The sequence below is a fragment of the Myxocyprinus asiaticus genome, chromosome 15 (assembly GCF_019703515.2).
Source record: "Myxocyprinus asiaticus isolate MX2 ecotype Aquarium Trade chromosome 15, UBuf_Myxa_2, whole genome shotgun sequence".
Taxonomy (NCBI): Eukaryota; Metazoa; Chordata; class Actinopteri; order Cypriniformes; family Catostomidae; genus Myxocyprinus; species Myxocyprinus asiaticus.
In genome coordinates, this window is record NC_059358.1 from 50,409,392 (window position 1) to 50,428,609 (window position 19,218).

General features: G+C 41.0%; 1 protein-coding gene across 2 annotated transcripts in view; it reads left to right on the forward strand.

Moving 5' to 3' along the window:
- LOC127452525 (nuclear factor of activated T-cells, cytoplasmic 1-like) overlaps positions 1-19,218 on the forward strand; it is a 126,635-nt gene that overhangs the window by 84,616 nt on the left and 22,801 nt on the right. Inside the window, exon 9 of one of the 2 annotated variants that reach the window (XM_051718031.1) lies at positions 7,026-7,508. In XM_051718031.1, the coding sequence (XP_051573991.1) occupies positions 7,026-7,508 (483 nt within the window). Of the gene's footprint in view, positions 1-421; positions 486-7,025; positions 7,509-19,218 lie in introns of those variants that run through there. The other variant, XM_051718033.1, reaches the window with a different exon arrangement.

Genomic DNA, 19,218 nt, shown 5'->3' on the forward strand with positions numbered 1-19,218 from the left:
ACCATAGTAATAATGGCATGTGTATTTTGTTGGTTCATGTTTTTCATGTCTTTTATTTTGAAATTCTAGTTCTTGTTTCATGTCATGTGATTCCCTTGTCGTGTGATTTCATGTTTCCCTCCATGTTAATGTGTCTTGTTTTCATTGGTTTATTGTCTTGTTATCTTGTTTAGAGTTCTTTGTGTTTATTGTTATCTTTGTCATGTGTTCTCCCATGTCGTATTTAACCCTCTTGTTTTCCATTGTCCATTGTCAGGTATTGTTGAATGTAACTTTGGTTGTGAATTCAAGTTTATGTCAAGTCAAGTTTATGTTTTTATGTTTTGTTCACGTTTAGAGTTAGGGTTTCTGGATATCACGATTTGGAATAAATTTGCACTTGGGTTCTTTACTTCATCGTCATCGTCTTTGTCATTGCCAGTGCCAGCAAGAATGTTACAGAATACCTGACCGCAATATGAACCCAGCAATCCAGCTTCTTCGACCAGGAATCATCCCCTGGAGGATTACGTGGAGGACTTTTGCGCTCTGGCATGCCAAGTGGACTTTAATGAGGTTGCCCACAAAGACATTTTTCGTTTTGGACTGATTGAGTCTATCTCTTTGCTGATGCCAGGTGGTCAGAGTACCCACAGCCTGGCTCAATATATCGACCTCGCCCTGCAGATTATTGGTTCCATGTTCACTGTGGGGGAGGCAGATGCCGAGCCAGAGTTCCACGTCATGGCCGCTGAGCCAGAGTTCCACATTATGGCCGCTGAGCTAGCGCCATCTTTTGCCCCGGATTCTGAGTCTGCTCCATGCCATGTCACAGCAACGCCTCAGCCTGCTTCATGCCATGTCACAGCAATGCCTCAGCCTGTCCATGCCATGTCACAGCAATGCCTCAGCCTGCTCCATGCCATGTCACAGCAACACCTCAGCCTGCTCCATACCATGTCACAGCAATGCCTCAGCCTGCTCCATGCCACGTCACAGCCACGCCTGAGTCTGTTCTACGCCATGTCATAGCCACATCTGGGCTATTGGACCTAGAGATGGTTCCTGCCCTTGTACCCACCCTATGGACGCTTCCTCAGGATCAGACAAGGGGAACTTCCGACCCTCCGAATTCACCTAGACCCTCCGAGCCCTGGACCCCGCCTTGGTTCTCCGATCCCTTAGTTACACCATGGCTCTATGTCCCTTTGGCTCCATGTGGTCCTTCGGCCAATCGGCTTCTCCGGGGTCCCTCGTCCCTCCAGCTCTGCCTTGGTCAGTCAATCACCTGGCTCCACCTGAGCTCTCCAATCCCACAGCTACGCTTCGTCAATCCGAGCCTGCGGCTCCACCGGGGACCTCCTTCCCTACAGCTCCACCTTGGTCCTCAGTCCCACCGGCTCCACCTCTGTCCTCCGATCCCCCAGCTCCACCATGGTCCTCCGAGCCTTGGGCGCTACCTCGATTCTCCGAACCTCCAGCTCCACCATGGTCCTTCGAGCCATCGGCTACTGTCCAGGCACCAAGTTCCCTGGTGTTGTCCCTCAAGTCTCTCACGGCCCCGCCTTCCATGGCTCTGCCTCTCGAGCCTCTCAGGGCCCCACTTTCCATTGACTCTGCCAGGCCACGCCCCACGCCACGTCTTGTCTAGCCACGTTTCAAGACCCCCCCCCCCAGCTCCCTGTTTAATGTGTTTTATTCATGTGTTGGGGCATCGGGAGCCATATGTGGGGGGATATGTCATGTGTATTTTGTTGGTTCATGTTTTCATGTCTTTTATTTTGAAATTCTAGTTCCTATTTCATGTCATGTGGTTCCCTTGTCATGTGATTTCATGTTTCCCTCCATATTCATGTGTCTTTTTTTCATTGGTGTATTGTCTTGTTATCTTGTTTAGAGTTCTTTGTGTATATTGGTTATCTTTGTTATGTGTTCTCCCATGTCATGTATTTAACCCTCTTGTTTTCCATTGTCCATGGTCAGGTATTGTTTGTGAATGTAACTTTGTTGGTGTACAGCATTCCTTGTTTTGTTTCACAGTCAAGTCAAGCCAAGTTTAGTCTAGTCATTCATATTTTTCTTTGTTTTGTTCACATTTGAAGTTATGGATTTTGGATCTCACTTTTGTTAATAAAACTGCACTTGGGTTCTACACTTCGTCATCTTCGTCTGCATTGTCATTGCCAGCGCCAGCATACGTTACAGTGATAATGAGTAAGTGATAATATTAAAAAAAAAATTGGGTGAACTATCCCGTGAACGTTTTCTGATTAGGCTCAAGACAACAATCCTGCAATATACAGCAGGATCCAAAAGTCTGAGACCCCATTGAAAATCTGCTATTTAAAACCCCATTTAAACCTGGATAAGCTGTACGATTTAAACAAAAAATGTAAGCAAAGAAAAGATATAAAGTAAATGAAAATGTATGCACTAGGTCTCTAATTAAACAAACACATTTGTGGCATTGAGCACGTTAACTTATTTATATAGAGAAAGGGCCCTTTCTCAAGAACATTAGCCAAGTGTACAGACAAAAGTCACTACAAGGAAGTCATTTTATTGTTAATGTGATCATGTGAAACCTGAGGTCATTTATTTCAAATATTACCTGGGATTTTAAAACCATCAATTGCTTTCATGCACCTTAAGTCTATAAATGGGAAATATTCTGTATACTTATGTTCATGTTTGTTTGTTTTTTAAGAAAACACAGATATGTAAGTTTAATTTAACAAGACACAAAGAGACAATATTGAGGTGCAAAGTGTTGACAAGTTTCCTTTTTTTTTCATGATAATTCTTGCAATTCAAAATAAACTGGCCATGTTGTATGTCCTCAAATCAAATAAAATCAAATCACTTTATTGTCACACAGCCATATACACAAGTGCAATGGTGTGTGAAATTCTTGGGTGCAGTTCCAATCAACATAGCAGTCGTGACAGTGATGAGACAGTGCCAGTTTACCATAACATCAAATTAACACAACACAATTTAAACATCTGATATACACATAATTACACTCAACAATATACAAATAATAACATACACTGTACAGTATACAATACGCACTATATAGATACACATTATTCAATAAAAATAAAAAATAAAAATATATAAAAAAGTATATATAGTATATATAGAATGTGCAGTATTGTACTGTATTGACATTCAGGCTGTCGGTTGATAGTCAGTTGTTAAGAGAGAATATAATATAATAATAATATAATTTATGACAGTCCGGTGTGAGATATAAGAGTAAGGGTAATAAAGTGCAGTGCTGATGTATTTGATTGTGGGAGATCAAGAGTTCAGAAGTCTGATTGCTTGGGGGAAGAAGCTATCATGGAGTCGGCTGGTGCGGGTCCTGATGCTGCGATACCGCCTACCTGATGGTAGCAGTGAGAACAGCCCATGGCTCGGGTGGCTGGAGTCTCTGATGATCCTCCGAGCTTTTTTCACACACCGCCTTGTATATATTTCCTGGAGGGAGGGAAGCTCACCTCCGATGATGTGTTTGGCAGTTCGCACCACCCTTTGCAGTGCTTTGCGGTTGTGGGTGGTGCTATTGCCGTACCAGGCGGAGATGCAGCCAGTCAGGATGCTCTCTACAGTGCAGGTGTAGAACCGTGTGAGGATGTGGCGGTTCATTCCAAACTTCCTCAGCCGTCTCAGGAAGAAGAGGCGCTGATGAGCCTTCTTCACAACGACTTCAGTGTGGATGGACCATGTGAGTTCCTCAGTGATTTGGACACCCAGGAACTTGAAGCTGCTGACTCTCTCCACTGGTGCTCCATTGATGGTGATGGGACTGTGTTCTCTGTCTTTTCTTCTGAAGTCCACTACAAGCTCCTTTGTCTTACTGACGTTGAGGGAGAGGTTGTGCTCCTGACACCAGTGTGTCAGAGTGTGCACCTCCTCTCTGTAGGCTGTTTCATCATTGTCAGTGATCAGACCTACCACCGTCGTGTCATCAGCAAACTTAATGATGTCATTGGAGCTATGTGTTGCCACACAGTCATGTGTGTACAGGGAATACAGGAGTGGGCTGAGAACATAGCCCTGCGGGGCTCCAGTGTTGAGGGTCAGTGATGAGGAGATGTTGCTGCCTATTCTAACCACCTGGCGTCTGCTTGACAGGAAGTCCAGGATCCAGCTGCACAGCGAGCTGTTTAAGCCCAGAGCCCGGAGTTTCTCATCTAGCTTGGAGGGCACTATGGTGTTGAATGCTGAGCTGTAGTCTACAAACAGCATTCTCACATAAGTGTTCTTTTTTTTCCAGGTGGGAGAGAGCAGTGTGTATTGTAGATGCAATGGCATCATCAGTGGAGTGGTTGTTGCGGTAAGCAAACTGCAGCGGGTCAAGAGAGAGAGGCAGCACAGAGCAGATGTAATCTCTGATTAGTCTCTCAAAGCATTTGCTGATGATGGGGGTCAGAGCAACAGGACGCCAGTCATTTAAGCAAGTTATTTTTGATTGTTTTGGAACAGGCACAATGGTGGATGTTTTAAAGCATGTGGGGACTAAAGACAAAGAGAGGGAAAGGTTGAAAATGTCCGTAAAAACACCAGCCAGCTGGTTCGCGCATGCTCTGATGACGTGGCCCGGAATGCTGTCTGGGCCCGCAGCTTTGCGGATATTCACCCGTCGGAAGGATCGGGTTACATCCGCTACAGAGACGGAGAGTGAACTAACCTCTGTAGCTTCAGCCGCGAGAGCTCTCTCCGCGAGGGAGGTGTTATTTCCCTCAAAACGAGCATAAAAAGTATTTAGCTCATCCGGGAGAGAGGCAGCGGTGTTCATGGCGGAGTTTTTATTCCCTTTAAAGTCCGTGATGATGTTAATTCCCTGCCACATGCTTCTAGAGTTGGTGGTGTTAAACTGTCCTTCAATCTTGCTCCTGTACTGGCATTTTGCGGTTCTGCATAACTGGCTTGTTTATGCTCCTCCGCGTTCCCGGAATTAAAAGCGGAGGTCTGCACATTAAGTGCCGTGCAAACATCGCTATTAATCCAAGGTTTCTGATTTGGATAGATCCGTATTGTTCTAGTCGGAACCACGTCCTCTACGCACGTTCTGATGAAGCACATTACACTATCAGCGTAAAGCTCGATGTCATCATCAGAGGCGGACCGGAACATCTCCCAGTCCGTGTGATCAAAACAGTCTTGTAGCGTAGAATCTGATTGGTCCGACTAGCACTGGATCGTTCTGAGGGTGGGTGCTTCCTGTTTCAATTTCTGCCTGTAAGCGGGCAGAAGCAGAATGGAAGAGTGGTCCGATTTGCCAAATGGTGGGCGGGGGAGGGATTTGTAGCCATCCTGGAAGGGAGAGTAGCAATGGTCCAAAACCCGGTCCCCTTGTGTGTTGAAACTAATGTGCTGGTGGTATTTTGGTGCAACTGACTTTAAACTGGCTTTATTAAAGTCCCCGGTCACAATGAACGTGGCCTCAGGGTGTGCGGTTTCCTGCTCACTTATACTCCCATACAGTTCCTTGAGTGCCCGGTGTGTGTCGGCTTGTGGGGGAATGTACACAGCAGTGATAATGACCACTGTGAATTCCCTCGGTAGCCTGAATGGTCGACACAGAAGCATAAGAAATTCCAGATCAGGAGAGCAGAAAGACTTGATAGAATGTACGTTCCTCTGATCATACCAGGATTTGTTGATCATAAAAATTTGTTGACCACCTCCTCTGCTTTTACCTGAGAGGTCTTTCGCTCTGTCCGCTCGGTGCACGGAGAACCCCGCGGGTTCAATGGCTGAGTCTGGAATCTCCGCAGACATCCAAGTTTCCGTAAGGCAGATAATGCAGCAGTCCCTTGTATCTCGTTGGAAAGAGATCCGCGCTTTCAGCTCGCAGAGCTTGTTATCCAGAGACTGAACATTTGCCAGTAGAATACTGGGTAGCGGGGGTCGATTTGCATGGCGTCTTACTCTTATGAGAACACCAGCTCTGTTTCCCCTTTTCCTTTTGCGTTTCCGTGGCCGTGCTGCCCAGACAAAGGGCTCCGCTTGCGTGTTTGTAAACAGCGGGTCGGCATTGAGGAATGTGAAGTCCGGTTTTCGGTGTGAGATCGCTGAACCAATGTCCAAAAGTGTTTGTCTGTCGAAGACAATAAGGCAGACAACATCCAAGACAAAAAACATAAGAATTGTGAACAAAACAAACAAAACACTACTATGTTGTGTCGGAGCTCGCAACGCAGCAGCCATACTCGGCGCCATCTTGAGTTTCAGGCACTGAAACTCATAGGGTGCACATACTGTAGATTTTTGATTTGCGGCATCAAGTCTGGTCAACTTTGCAGCTTATTCTGGCCAAGAACTGCCCGCTTAGTCTGGAAGAGACTGTTTTGCTGAAAAAACAACCGCCCACTCATAAAACAACCTTCCTTAGTTCATTTTGTTTTTACGTGCCATGTAGGCCACCAGAAATACCAATAGATCTGGTTACCAACTGGTTACGGAAAAAAATCATTCAAAATATGATGCGGCATTCTCTGTGAACGGTTGTAGAGTAAACAGAAGAAATTAGAAAATATGTCTTACAACATGTTCCAAAATGTAGGTCCATCCAAACGTAATAAGTACAGATTATTTCACAGATGTCATGCAGAAAAATACAGTGATAAAGTGATGAGTGATAATATGGATGACCTCTGTATATCTTGAGTTTTTGTCCTAACCAGCTGCGACTGTGACAAGCGACTGATACACAGATATAAAGCATCTGCCACCGATCACAAGCAAACATGAGGTTAAAGAAGTATTCAATTTAATAAAAGAGTCCCAGTGGTTACAATTTCCATTTTGCTGCAATTTCTTTAGAAGTGACGATTTTGCACATGGGATGAAAATGCTGCTTTATTCGCAAATTTTTTTGCGATATTCTGATTTTGGGTGTAAATAAAATGTATAACTTGAACTATGGAAACAGGACTACTGTTACATTTCTGTCTCTCACTTTCTCTTTCACGTACACGCTCTCTTTTCATTGTGTCCAATTTTTTTTTTTTTTTTTTTTTTTTTTTTTGCAGCTCCTGTAATAAAGAGTGAGCCATTTGATAACAGTGAGCTGGTGAGGAGATCGGCAGGATCAGGGCTGTCTTACTGTCTCAAGCAGAGACGGACTGATGCTGGTGTTGTAGGGGAACACGGTCCCAGCATCCCGCAGTCCACCCGCTCCAGCACTGAACTACATGATCTGTCCCCTGCATCTTTCACCAAGTGCCTCAACAATCTCACCGACCGCTCTCTAAACTGCGGCATGAACTCTCTGCCAAACACTTTCACACACACTGCCCGATCTCACTCTCCCAAGCACTCATGCTACAGCACCCTCCAGCCTCAGGGCAGTTCTGATGTCAGCGACCCTACTGATCCTCGTTTGTATTGCAGATGTAGTCCTTACCGACCCACTGCTGGTACGGCACAGCACCAGTGCAGCTCCGACAGCCCCCCTGCACTCAGCAGCATCAAACGAGAGTCACAGGAGCTTGACCAGATGTACCTGGATGATGGTGAGTCACCAACACTCCTAACTACTCAACACACTGCTCTTTATTTGTAGGTTCATTGAGGTGAAACCAGTTCTGAAAAAGCTGGGACAGTATGGAAAATGTTAATAAAAACAAAAAAAAGTGATTTGTAAATTCTATTCACCCTGTGCTATATTGAAAGCACTACAACAACAATTTATTTGATGTTTTACCTTGTGAATTAATTTTTTTTTCAAATTAGATGATTGTAACACGCTCCAAAAAGTTGGGACAGTCGAGTGTTTACCACTGTGAAACGTCAGCTTTTCTTCTTATAACACTTATTAAGTGTTTGGCCACTGAAGACACAAGTTTGTTAAGTTGTTAAGCAATTGTATGGGGCCTTAGTTGACGTATTTTGCACTTCATAATGCGCTACAAATTCTCAATTGGAGACAGATCAGGACTGCAGGCAGGCCAATCTAGCACCGTATTCTCTGTTTATGCAGTCATACATTTGTAATCCAGTCAGTACGTGGTTTGGCGTTGTCCTGCTGGAAAATTCTGGGACGTCCCTAGATAAGACAGCGTCTGGATGGCAGTATTTGTTGCTCCAAAATGTATACATATCTGTCTGCATTAATGGTGCCCTCACAGATTTGCAAGTTACCCATGCCATGGGCACTGTCACACCTCCATACCATGACAGACACTGGCTTTTTGACCTGATGCTGATAACAGCTTGGGAGGTCCTTTTCCTCTTTAGCCCAGAGAACACGGCATCTTTTTTATCCAAAAATTAATTTAAATGTGAACACATCGGACCACAGAACACAATTCCACTGTTCTACTTTCCATATCAGATGAGACCGAGCCCAGAGAAGTCTGCAGCGCTTCTGGACAGTGTTGATGTTTGGCTTCTGCTTTGCCTAGTAAAGTCTTAACTTGCATCTGTGAATGCAGTGGTGAGTGGTATTGACTAACAAAGGTTTACCGAAGTATTTCCGAGCCCATGTCATGATATCCATTTCAGACGAATTATGTTTTTTAAGACAGTGACATCTGAGCGCAACTAAAAGCTTTATCCCCCATAGAACTAAGTTTAAATGCTAGAACAGTCAACTAAGCAACATAGTCTTTATTCTTTTTAAGAATTGTAATCAGTTGAAATTAAACATTATAAATACAAGAACTTGTATTGGGGACTTAAAATGCACCCATAATAAGGGTGGGAAATTAATGCTCCCCAATAGCCAAATGCTGGTACTTTTGGGACAGTGGCAGGTCATTTTGCCTTATTTTACCTGAGACTCTATTGAAAGTGGACCACTGTTAAGGCCAGTGACAATCTAATACATACATTAAGAAGCAATGAACTCCCCTTTAAGAAGTCTGAGTTGCGTTCTTTTGAAAAGGGTTTGTGAAAACACTTTGTGGTTACTGGTTATGCTGATCATTCATTGTTCAGCAACATCAGTTTGTAATGGAAAAGTATATTAAATTAGAAAAATGCAAAACTGAAGCATTTTCAGTTGTGATCTCAAACTTTTTAGACCCCAGTGTGTGTGTGTGTGTGTGTGTGTGTGTGTGTGTGTGTGTGTGTGTGTACATTTACTGTATAAAGTAATGATCGTTATGAGTCTGTGAAAACACTGCAGCTGTGGGTGTGAGGTCATGACGGGAGCGGCAGAATATAAACAGTGGCACACGCGCGAGTCGTAATGAAGGAAGCAGAACAATGGTGAGGGGTTTTCGGAGTCAAAGGGATTTTTGAGAGTTTAATTTCAGGAATGCTGGGATGTGAGAGGCAGGAACCGTGTTTGTTTTCATTGCGTCTCCCTGCAGAGCTGTAGTGCACTGCTGTCGTCATCAGGGGAGGCTACGGGTCAGGAGAGACCCTGTGGCTGTGTGCCCACTGATGCCTGCCACGCCCGACCCCCTCCTGCAGTCTGGGACTGTACAGCCCCTGTTGTAAAACAATCATAATATACATATTTGGCTTGCATGATTAAAAAAAAAAAAAATGCTGTTGATAAAAGGTCACTGTTGGGGGATAATCTTTGAACACATAAACCAAAAACACATTTAAAGTGATGTTAAAGGAGTAGTGCACCCAAAAAAGAAATCTCTGTCTTATATACTCACTCACATATACTCACGTTCCAAATCAATATGACTTTCTGCAGAACACAAAAGGAGAAATTTTAAAGGATGTTACCATCTCTGATTTCTATAAAGCATTCTGTTATATTCTATTGATGGTGAATCACCAAAAAAAGCACCCATAAGTATCATAAAAGTACTCCATGTGACTTGTGTGCCATATTTCAAGCCTTTGAAGGAATACAATCACTTTGTATGAAGAACAACCTGAAATTTATGCCATTATTTACTCTCAAATCGAATCAAATGAAATCATTGATTGAATATTTAATTTGGGCTCTGTAAACTTGTTGATAAATGATTTGATATGATTTGAGAGTAAATAATGACTTACATTTTGGTCTGTTCAAACAATGTGATCATATGCCTTCAGAAAACTGATGCATGAACATATTTTGACACTTTTGGGTGCTTTTTTTAAGCTTAAAAATGAGTCACTATCAACTGCTATTTTATGGTAATCAACGATCATGACATTTGTAAAAAATTCTCCTTTTTTTTTCTGCAGAAAAAAGAAAGTCATGTGGGTTTGGAATGACTTCAGGGTCAGGAGGAGTAAATAATGGCAGAATTTTCATTATTGGGGGATCTATTCCTTTAGGCGACAGTGTGTGTTTGACTGTCCAGTGGAAGACAGGGAAATGTTCAGGAAACCTGCTTTTAAAACCGTCATTATTTTTACAATTTTGTTTGGTACCGTTAGTTGTGCAAAAATGACAAACTTCACCTTTAAAATGAGTGAAGAAATTGAAACACAGATAAATAATTTTTTCTGTGTTAAATGTTTCGGGTTCAGAAATCCTTAACTTAGTTTTTATCAAATGTAACTAAATTTTGAGTTGATAAAATGATAAACTCCCTCAGCATTATTGTTTGACGCAGTGTGTATGCACACATTGTAGACTATGTTAGAATTAGTCTACAGAGCTGAAACTCTAGCCTCATTCAAAACGCTATGAAACTTTGTTATCTGATGATTTTACCTGGTATTTGATACTTGCCGCAATACAACATGAAAGTATTCCAGATTTCCAAGGAAGCCCATGTAAAACCAAGTTAACTCATTTCCAACTTTCCCTCTACCTAATCTTCTGTCACTTTAGCAATGTGCATCCCCTGCCTCAGCGGCCAAATGCATTCACCCTGTGATTACAGCTGCATTAGGGACTCACAGGAATGCATATTGATTGGTGGAGGCCCTTAAAAGTGCATTTTGCAAAACCTCAATCAGCTTTACTCTCACATCACCTAATATCTGAAAATGTGTCTATGGTGGGCCGCTGGAGTCCCGGTAAGTGTGCGGTAGTAACTGCATACTCTGAAGGCATCTGCTTGCCTGCCATTCAGCCTCCAAAATATAATAAATTAAATAAATAACATTTGTTGGGTGACCGGCTCTTTTTCCACACAAATTAGTCCCGGGAATAGAGAAAACAATGTCTTGACCTTAGTGCATAGCAGGATAGTTTACGTGTTATGTAATAAAGTAGCATTCTTAGCTTGTGAAACTTGTATATTATATAGTGGTATAGTATTAAATGCTCAATGTTGTTGTCAAGGTGTTATCTCACTACCCACCGGCCTTTAAGCTGCTTTGAAACTGTAGCATGCCAAGCTACAAGCTACAGACAAGCTACTAACAAAAAGTAGCTTACTACATTAAAGCTATTTAAATAAGAACATTATTTTAATTTTCTTCTTTAAATAAATTTTTTTTTAAATAATTTTAAAGAAAATTATTTTAAGCCCAGCAGCACCATAAACTATAAATATCAAATAGTCATGACAGATTACAGTTACTTAAGTTTTTTGCGGTTGGTTCCACTAGTGTTTTAACTGCCCCATCTTTTAATACCAGTTCCTTTGCAACTCTTGATTCCTATTGTGACTGGTTCACAAGCAATTCAGGCTGATATAAGCCAAACACATAATCCGCAGTGAAATGTGCCACACACATATAATACAATCTATAGTGAAACTGTCGTGGCAGATTCCCCAAAACAGCAATCGAAGCACAGTCGAGTCAAAGATTTCTCAGAGACGCAAAGTTCTGATTCCAAAAATAGACTTATATTTCAGAGTAACAATGCCGAGGTGGTCCATGGAGCATCTAAAATGACACTTTAGAACATGCATATTTTATACAGTTTCTGTTCTCCTTATCTCTTTGGGCGATGGCCTCTTCATCCAATAAAATCATCTTATGCCCCCCTAGTTTCATCACCACCATCTCCCTTCTAGCTGGTCATCCTGACCCAACTTGCTTCAGTGGTGGCAAAAGCATGAATGTTTCATTTTATATGCATAAAACACACTGTAATCACTTCATATGGTTACATATTTTATATTGACTAACAATCATTACTTTCTGCATTAATTTTATTAGTATATTAAATGATTTCCCTTATTACAGTCATTGGTTACACAAAACATCCCTGTAAGATGGAGAAATGTGTGCGCTGCAACAGCAGGTGTTTGATCCTCAACACACACCCATCTCTCCAGTATTATTACACACATGCATTCATTTCATCTTGTTTCTAGCGCTAATTAACGCACATATATTATCTGCATCTTTCAGGCACCAGGTAGTGCATACACATTAATTCAATTATCAAAATGGATTACCTGAATGATTAAATGAAAATATTCCATATATTACCCCCTTTGGGACTTCTACAAAGTCCCACTAACTTAGCCTGACTCAAGAATGCTACTTCACAATCCAGTCCCTTCACCCATCACTTTCTGTTGACCAATTTTAGGTCACACAGTCTCTCTTATCAATGACCAGATCATGGAACAGCACTCCTGTGGAGCATCAGGACCAAACGTCTCCCCCCACGCTTAACAAGAAAGGAGTAAAAGATCCTGTCTCCCTCAACCCTACACTCAAGAGAGAGAATATTGTGTTATAAGCATGAGCATGTAAATGGTTCAGCGCTTGCCCGTGGTTTCACGGTTATGTAGAATATAACAGAAAACACCATTCAAAATCATAACATTTTGATTAGAGTAGCATAACAGCACATTGGATATAACAGCATACAGATCAAAATCAGTAAATATTTCAAAGACATCAAAAATAGTAGAAACCCAACACTAAATAGATATTTTCTTTTAAAGATCCCGTTGACAAAAGATCTTCGACCCAGTTACTTTGCGTAATGTAGAGGGCCACCACTGGGGAAAGGTTAGGCTAGCACTTACATCCCAGGGCATGGCTCATCATTCATCTCCTCATATATATCTCCATTGGAGGAATCAGTTTCCTCCCAATTTGGTCTTTCTGTCCATCCAGGATAGTTGTCATTGTATTGCATTGGACCATTCACATTGATCAATGTCATCTGCTTCGCTGCTTGAGATCATTCTTGAAACCAGTACAGGTCTGCAAAGTTGATTGTAGGGAATTCTTGTTCTTCTCCTGGTTCTTGGGGGTCGGTGTGTCTTGGACCTTCGGTGTCTGTTGCAGCATGTATGTTGTCCTCAGTATCAGGCACATTATAAGGCTCATCTTCCATCTCCTGATGGTCTGTCCGTCTACTTCCCTCTCCACGTATAGTTTATTCTTGGCCTTCTTCACCTTGTACATTTCTTTCAGCATCATGTGGCCCTTTTCCTGGTATTTCTGGATCTTCAGTATCGCTTCCTTCAGAGAAGGAATTTCATGCGGGGTTAGATGCATATTTCTGTTAGTCTGCATATGATAGCTCACTAAAGCAAGAGGCAAAGCATCAATCCAATTGAGCTTAGTGCTCACACATATTATGATAGGTTTGGCCTTGAGGGTACCATTCACCCTTTCTACCATTCCCTGTGATTGTAGATGATAAACACATCCTAGTCTCTGTTTTATTCTTAGTTGTTGCAATACTTTCTTACAGTTTGTTGAATAAATGCTGATCCATTGTCTGAACTCATTTCTGATGGTATTCCAAATCTAGGTATTACCTCTCTTGTTAGAAATTTGACCACTGTTCCTGTTATCTGATCTGCTTATGGTACTGCTTCCAGCTTTCAGCTAAATCTGTGTACTACCACAAGCATATAGTGCTTTCCTTGCACTCTCTTTATCATGTCCACATAATCAATAACCAAATGTTTGAATGGTACTTCTGGTACTGGTATGTGACCTATGGGTTATGTTATTCCTTTTCTGACATTGTTTTGAGCACCGACGTTTTGTGGACAGAAACTCATCAACCTTCGCTTGCAAAAATTGAGACCAATATCCCTATTGTTTAATTTTCCTTATCACTTCCCCCCTTGCGCAATGGTCAAAACCATGCACATCTGAAATAAGAACATTGAGCAGCAAAGTTGATGCAACAATCTGTCCTTCATGTGAACGCCATGTACCTTGTGAATCTTTCTTGGCACCCCTATGTTCCCACATAGTGTGTTCGTATGGGCCTGCTTCCTGTTGAATTTGAATTATATCATCCAATTGTGGTTGTGGTTCAGTAAGAACCATTGGTGCTAATACTGCTACTTGACAGCCAGAAGCTTTTTTGGCTTCTAAATCTGCTGCATTATTTCCCTTGATGACAAAGTCATTGCCCTTTTTGTGGGTTTGACATTTAATGATGGCCAGTCTTTAGGTAACATCATTGCAGAAATCAACTGTCCAATCTGTTCTGCATATTGAACTGGGGTTCCATCACTTTTTCTGAAACCTCTTTGTTTCATACAGCTCCAAACAGGTGAAAATGTTAACTGTTTGTCTTTTAGCTAACTGACATGCAGCAGTAAGAGCTTTCAATTCTGCTAGTTGAGCAGAACAACGCTGAGTAAAATGTTGTGATATTACAGATATAAAGCCATCTCTGTCTTGTTTCACAACTGCATATCCTGCATGATTTCCCAAATGATCCCTGAAACAAGAACCATCTACGAAATAAGTGCCATCTGCTTCAGAGATTGGTATAGACTCAAGATCTGGCCTCAACCTAGTGAATACTAATGAATTGGCCACGCAATCATGCGGTGTTCCTTCATGGGCTAAAGGAATCAATTCAGCTGGGTTAACAGTATTACATCGCTTGATGGTGACATCTGGATATGTAAGGAGCGATGCATATGTTAGAATGCGAGCTTGAGTCAAAACAAATTTGCCCTGTTCAGTTAGTTCCACAATTTTGTGATGCATATATATAATCACTGGATATCCCATAGTTATTGTTGAAGCTTTCTCATATGTGTAATGTGCAGCTGCAAGGCCCTGTTGGAGACATGGTGGGTAGCCCTGAGCTACACTATCCAATTTGGTGCTATAATAAGCTATGGGCTGTTTTTCCCTTCCACTGCATGTTTCTTGCATCAACACTGCCGACGCATATCCATCAACCCTATTAGCAACATACAAATGAAATGGTTTAGTGTAGTCTGGCGTAGCAAAGGTAGGTGCTTTTTGGAGTTCTTTCTTTATCAACTCAAATGCTAGCAATGCATCATTACTCCATGTTAATGGCATATTCAAATTCTTTAACCCTGCTTGTTTCATGATTTCGCCCAATGGTGCAGTTTTTACTGCATACTCCTCTATCCAGTCTGCACTAAAAACAGTCATTCTCAAAAAGGTCATAATTTGACCTACTGTTTGAGGCAATGGCGCTTTAATTATGCCTTCCAATTGGGCTGGAACTATGGCTTTTGTTCCTTAGGCTACCAGTCATCCTAGTATTCAACCTGTGGTTGACAGTACTGCAATTTAGTTTTTGAAGGCTTGTGGCCTCCTTGAGCCAATTTTTTTAGCACTGCGATGGAATCTTTGTGACACTGCTCCAACGAAGTGGAACAAATCATCAGATCATCCACATATTGTAGTAACGTACTGTCTATCACAAGATCTTCCAAATCAATCTTAAGTACCTGGTTGAACACATGTGGCGAATGTTTGAAACCCTGTGGCATTCTGGTATAAGTATACTGTTTGTTACCATACGTAAATTCAAACAGATGTCTGCTCTCCTTGGCCAATGGAACACTGAAAAATGCAGAACAAAGATCAGTTACAGTAAAATATTTTGCATCAGTAGGAACATTCGTTAGCAGTGTGTGAGGATTGGGAACATTAGCTTTCCAATCTTCTACTATGTCATTAACTGCTCTCAAATCATGTACAAGATGCCATTTAGATTTGTCTGTTTTCGCAACAGGTAAAATTGGAATATTACAGTAGCTTTCTGTCTCTACTAATACTCCTGCCTCAACCAATCCTTCAGTTGTGTTTTTAATGCCTTGTTCGGCCTCTGGTCGCAGTGGGTATTGTGATTTTCTTGGCAAACAAACACCTGTATCATGTTTCGACCATAATTCGGTTGGTACCTGATGTTCCATTTCATCGAACAGTTCATCGATTACATTTTCTGCTGATTCTGGTACTGTTGACATTTGTTTTTCAGTTTTTTTTATTTATGATTACTTCCTGTGGAATACCTGTCATTACCGCTCCACACAAAATCTTAATGTAAGCTTTGTCAGCTGAATGAAAAATCAATGGGTTAATAGCTGGTTCCCATATACATTGTTTAGCTTTTTTCATCATCTGTCCCAAATCTTTTGATTCCCAGTCTTTTCCTACATACAATGAAATATGTGGAACTGAGTTTGGTACATTGAACCATTCTGTCACAAACTCACATTCGTCTATGTTCATAGTCGCTCCTTGTTTACCTATTATGATGTATTGTAAGGTCAACTGTATTTTTTGCCCTTTAGTTCCTTCCTGCCATTTCTTTTCTTTCTCAAAGTCTCTTGTTGGATCATACATCATTGTACAATGAAATTCTGATTTTGGTGAATATGCACCAGGGATCTGAGCCCTGATAAACTTTCCCCACTTACTGATTGTCGTTCTTACCTCATCTTCTATCTGACCTAACCAATACACATTTGCACCTGGCTCACATACCATCATTTGTGTCCCTATTTCTTTTATGTCAATATAGACTCCTTCTGGATTACACCAAATTTGCAGTCCAAATTTACATAATGCGTCTCTTCCTAACAAATTGACAGGAGTTTGGTCTGATAGAAGAATTGGTAGAGATACATTTTTATATTCGGTTTGTAGACTGACTGGAGCTGTCACAGGAATTAGCTTAGTTTTATCCGAGGAACCTACTGTCTTTGCCAATTTTCCAGACATGGGGAGATGAGAGGCATAATTTGAATTTACACAAGTGTAAGTGGTAAATTCTATCAACATGGGTGTGACTTTACCCTCTATTTTAACCTGCAGCATAGGTTCTTGATCAGCTTCTGTTGTCAAAATTGGAAGCTGACTCTCCCCTGTAGGATTCTCTGGGCACCCCTAGTACCCTAAATTAGGATCTGACCTTATCTCTCTCATTTCTCCTTCACTATCTTCATCTTCCCTTCTTCTTCATCCAATATCTCCCATCCTGAACCTTCTTTGTACTGTTCTTTTGACTTCCTCAGTGCCTCCTTCACTTGTTTATAACAATCCAAATCTAACTCCCTCTGTCTTCTTTCAGCTCGTTCCCTTTCTGGAGTTCTTTCTGTGCTTACTCTACATTCATCTATCTCTACTTCCCCTTTTACGTCGACCTCTCCAATCACTTCCATTGTTCCTCTCATCATCGGGAACTGACCACCTGAGGGCGCATAAGGAAGAGGTTTAACAAGCACTTCTGCTAGTTTTTCATCTGTCTTTTTGTCTTCATCTTTCAGCATTTTTCTTGCCTGTATTATGTTTCTCAAAAAGTTTTCTCCTTCTTTTTTAAACATTGTCAACACTTCCTGTTCTCTTTCTCTTTTAATCATTCTCTTTTTATGCTTATCGTTCACTTTATAGTTCTTTATCAATGTTTCCATCTCCTCACAAACTGTCACAGCAAATGTTCCCTCTTTTGGCCATTTTGTATTCAAATTTTTGGATCTTTTTTCCCATTTCTTTGAGATTTTATCAATCAATTCTCTACACAGTGGATTTCTAGATATCCAAACACTGGAGTGTTTTCCATGATTATACCTTATCGTAATGTAACAACACTTATCTTCAATACAACCTTTGTTTAAAATCCAGTTACTTAGTTGTCTTTAGTTTAAAGCGATACACTGGACTCTTTATTGTTTGTCCAGATAATGTGATTTCCCAGATGAAATTCAATCACTTTAAAGTTCTTTATAATTTCAATATTCTTACTTCTCACTGTGATATGAATTTTAACTCTAAGCACAGTTGTACAACTTGAATGTATAAATTCCCTGTATGAAGTCAAATAAACTTCTATGCTACAGACTGGTTTGGGAGTTATGATCTGGCACGTGTCCAACAATAACAACAGGTCCTCTTTCTCAGTTTGGTTAATCTTGTACTTCTTATCACACTTCCTTCGTGGCATGAAAAGAACAGCCCAAGGCTAAATTTTGTCAAGCCAGTTAAGAGTGCACATTTAGTTTTATGGGATACAGCTGTGTTGTCTCACCATTTTTATTCTTTATCCTATTGTCGATTTATACTGTATTACATTTACCCATCCATATTCTTCATCACTGATACTAACTCCACTATCATACAACCAGGATATCTTTTAAGTGCCCTCTCTGCCTCTAATGGTCGGATTTCTTCTACCTGATATATTGATGGAAAGTCGAGAATAGGCCTAAATAGATTTTCTTTTCTGTAAATTACATATATACTCCACATTAGTTATGCAGCAGAGGTTGAGTCTCTGTATCTGGATCACAAATTCTACAATTTGAAGAATGACCAAACAATCTACAAATCCAATATCTTGGAGCATTTTTAGTTTTCTCTTTGTTTACAAAGAAAATACCTTTCCAAATTTTCACAAGGGACAGGCTTTCATTCCCAACATTCATTCAACATATAAAAGACAAACTTTGTCTATTAGACAACATTTACTCCATTAATTGTGTCCCTTTATGATAGGGCTCATGAAACATTCCATTCACATCTGTCCCTTTATAATAGGGCTCATGAAACATTCCATTCACATCTGTCCCTTTATGATAGGGCTTATGAAACATACATTCTATGTTCCTTATTATTTTTAAGGAATCATCATACATTCCAGTCCCTCTACTGTGCTCATGAACTCATTCACACTTTTACAAACAATCGTACTTCACAGTCACTTCACACACACTTTCAGACACAGATACAAACACTCTCACAAACACAGAAACTTTCACACTTTTTACAAATACAAGGCCTTAATAAACACATAGCTCTCAAAAATATAATTAAATTCTAAAACACAACTATTTTACCGCCTCTCTTAGGCATCCTACCAAGCAGCCTTTCTCGCCTATTCACTTTCTCGACACGACGAAAAGCAGTATTAGCAGGATTTTTGCCTGCCCGTGCAGCCCTCTTGCTAATATAGCAGAGCAGTATCCATAGGACTTTCTTTTCCTGCCTACCTATGCAGACCTCTTATTACTACGCAATAGAGTGGTATCCGTAGGAATTTCTACACATTAATTTATCTGAAATTTTCACTGTTATCCATCAAGGCCCACTTAATAGTAAAACACAAATGTTTGCATGCAAATAAATTCTTTTGGAATCAGAAATTTGTCTGTTCTTTAATTT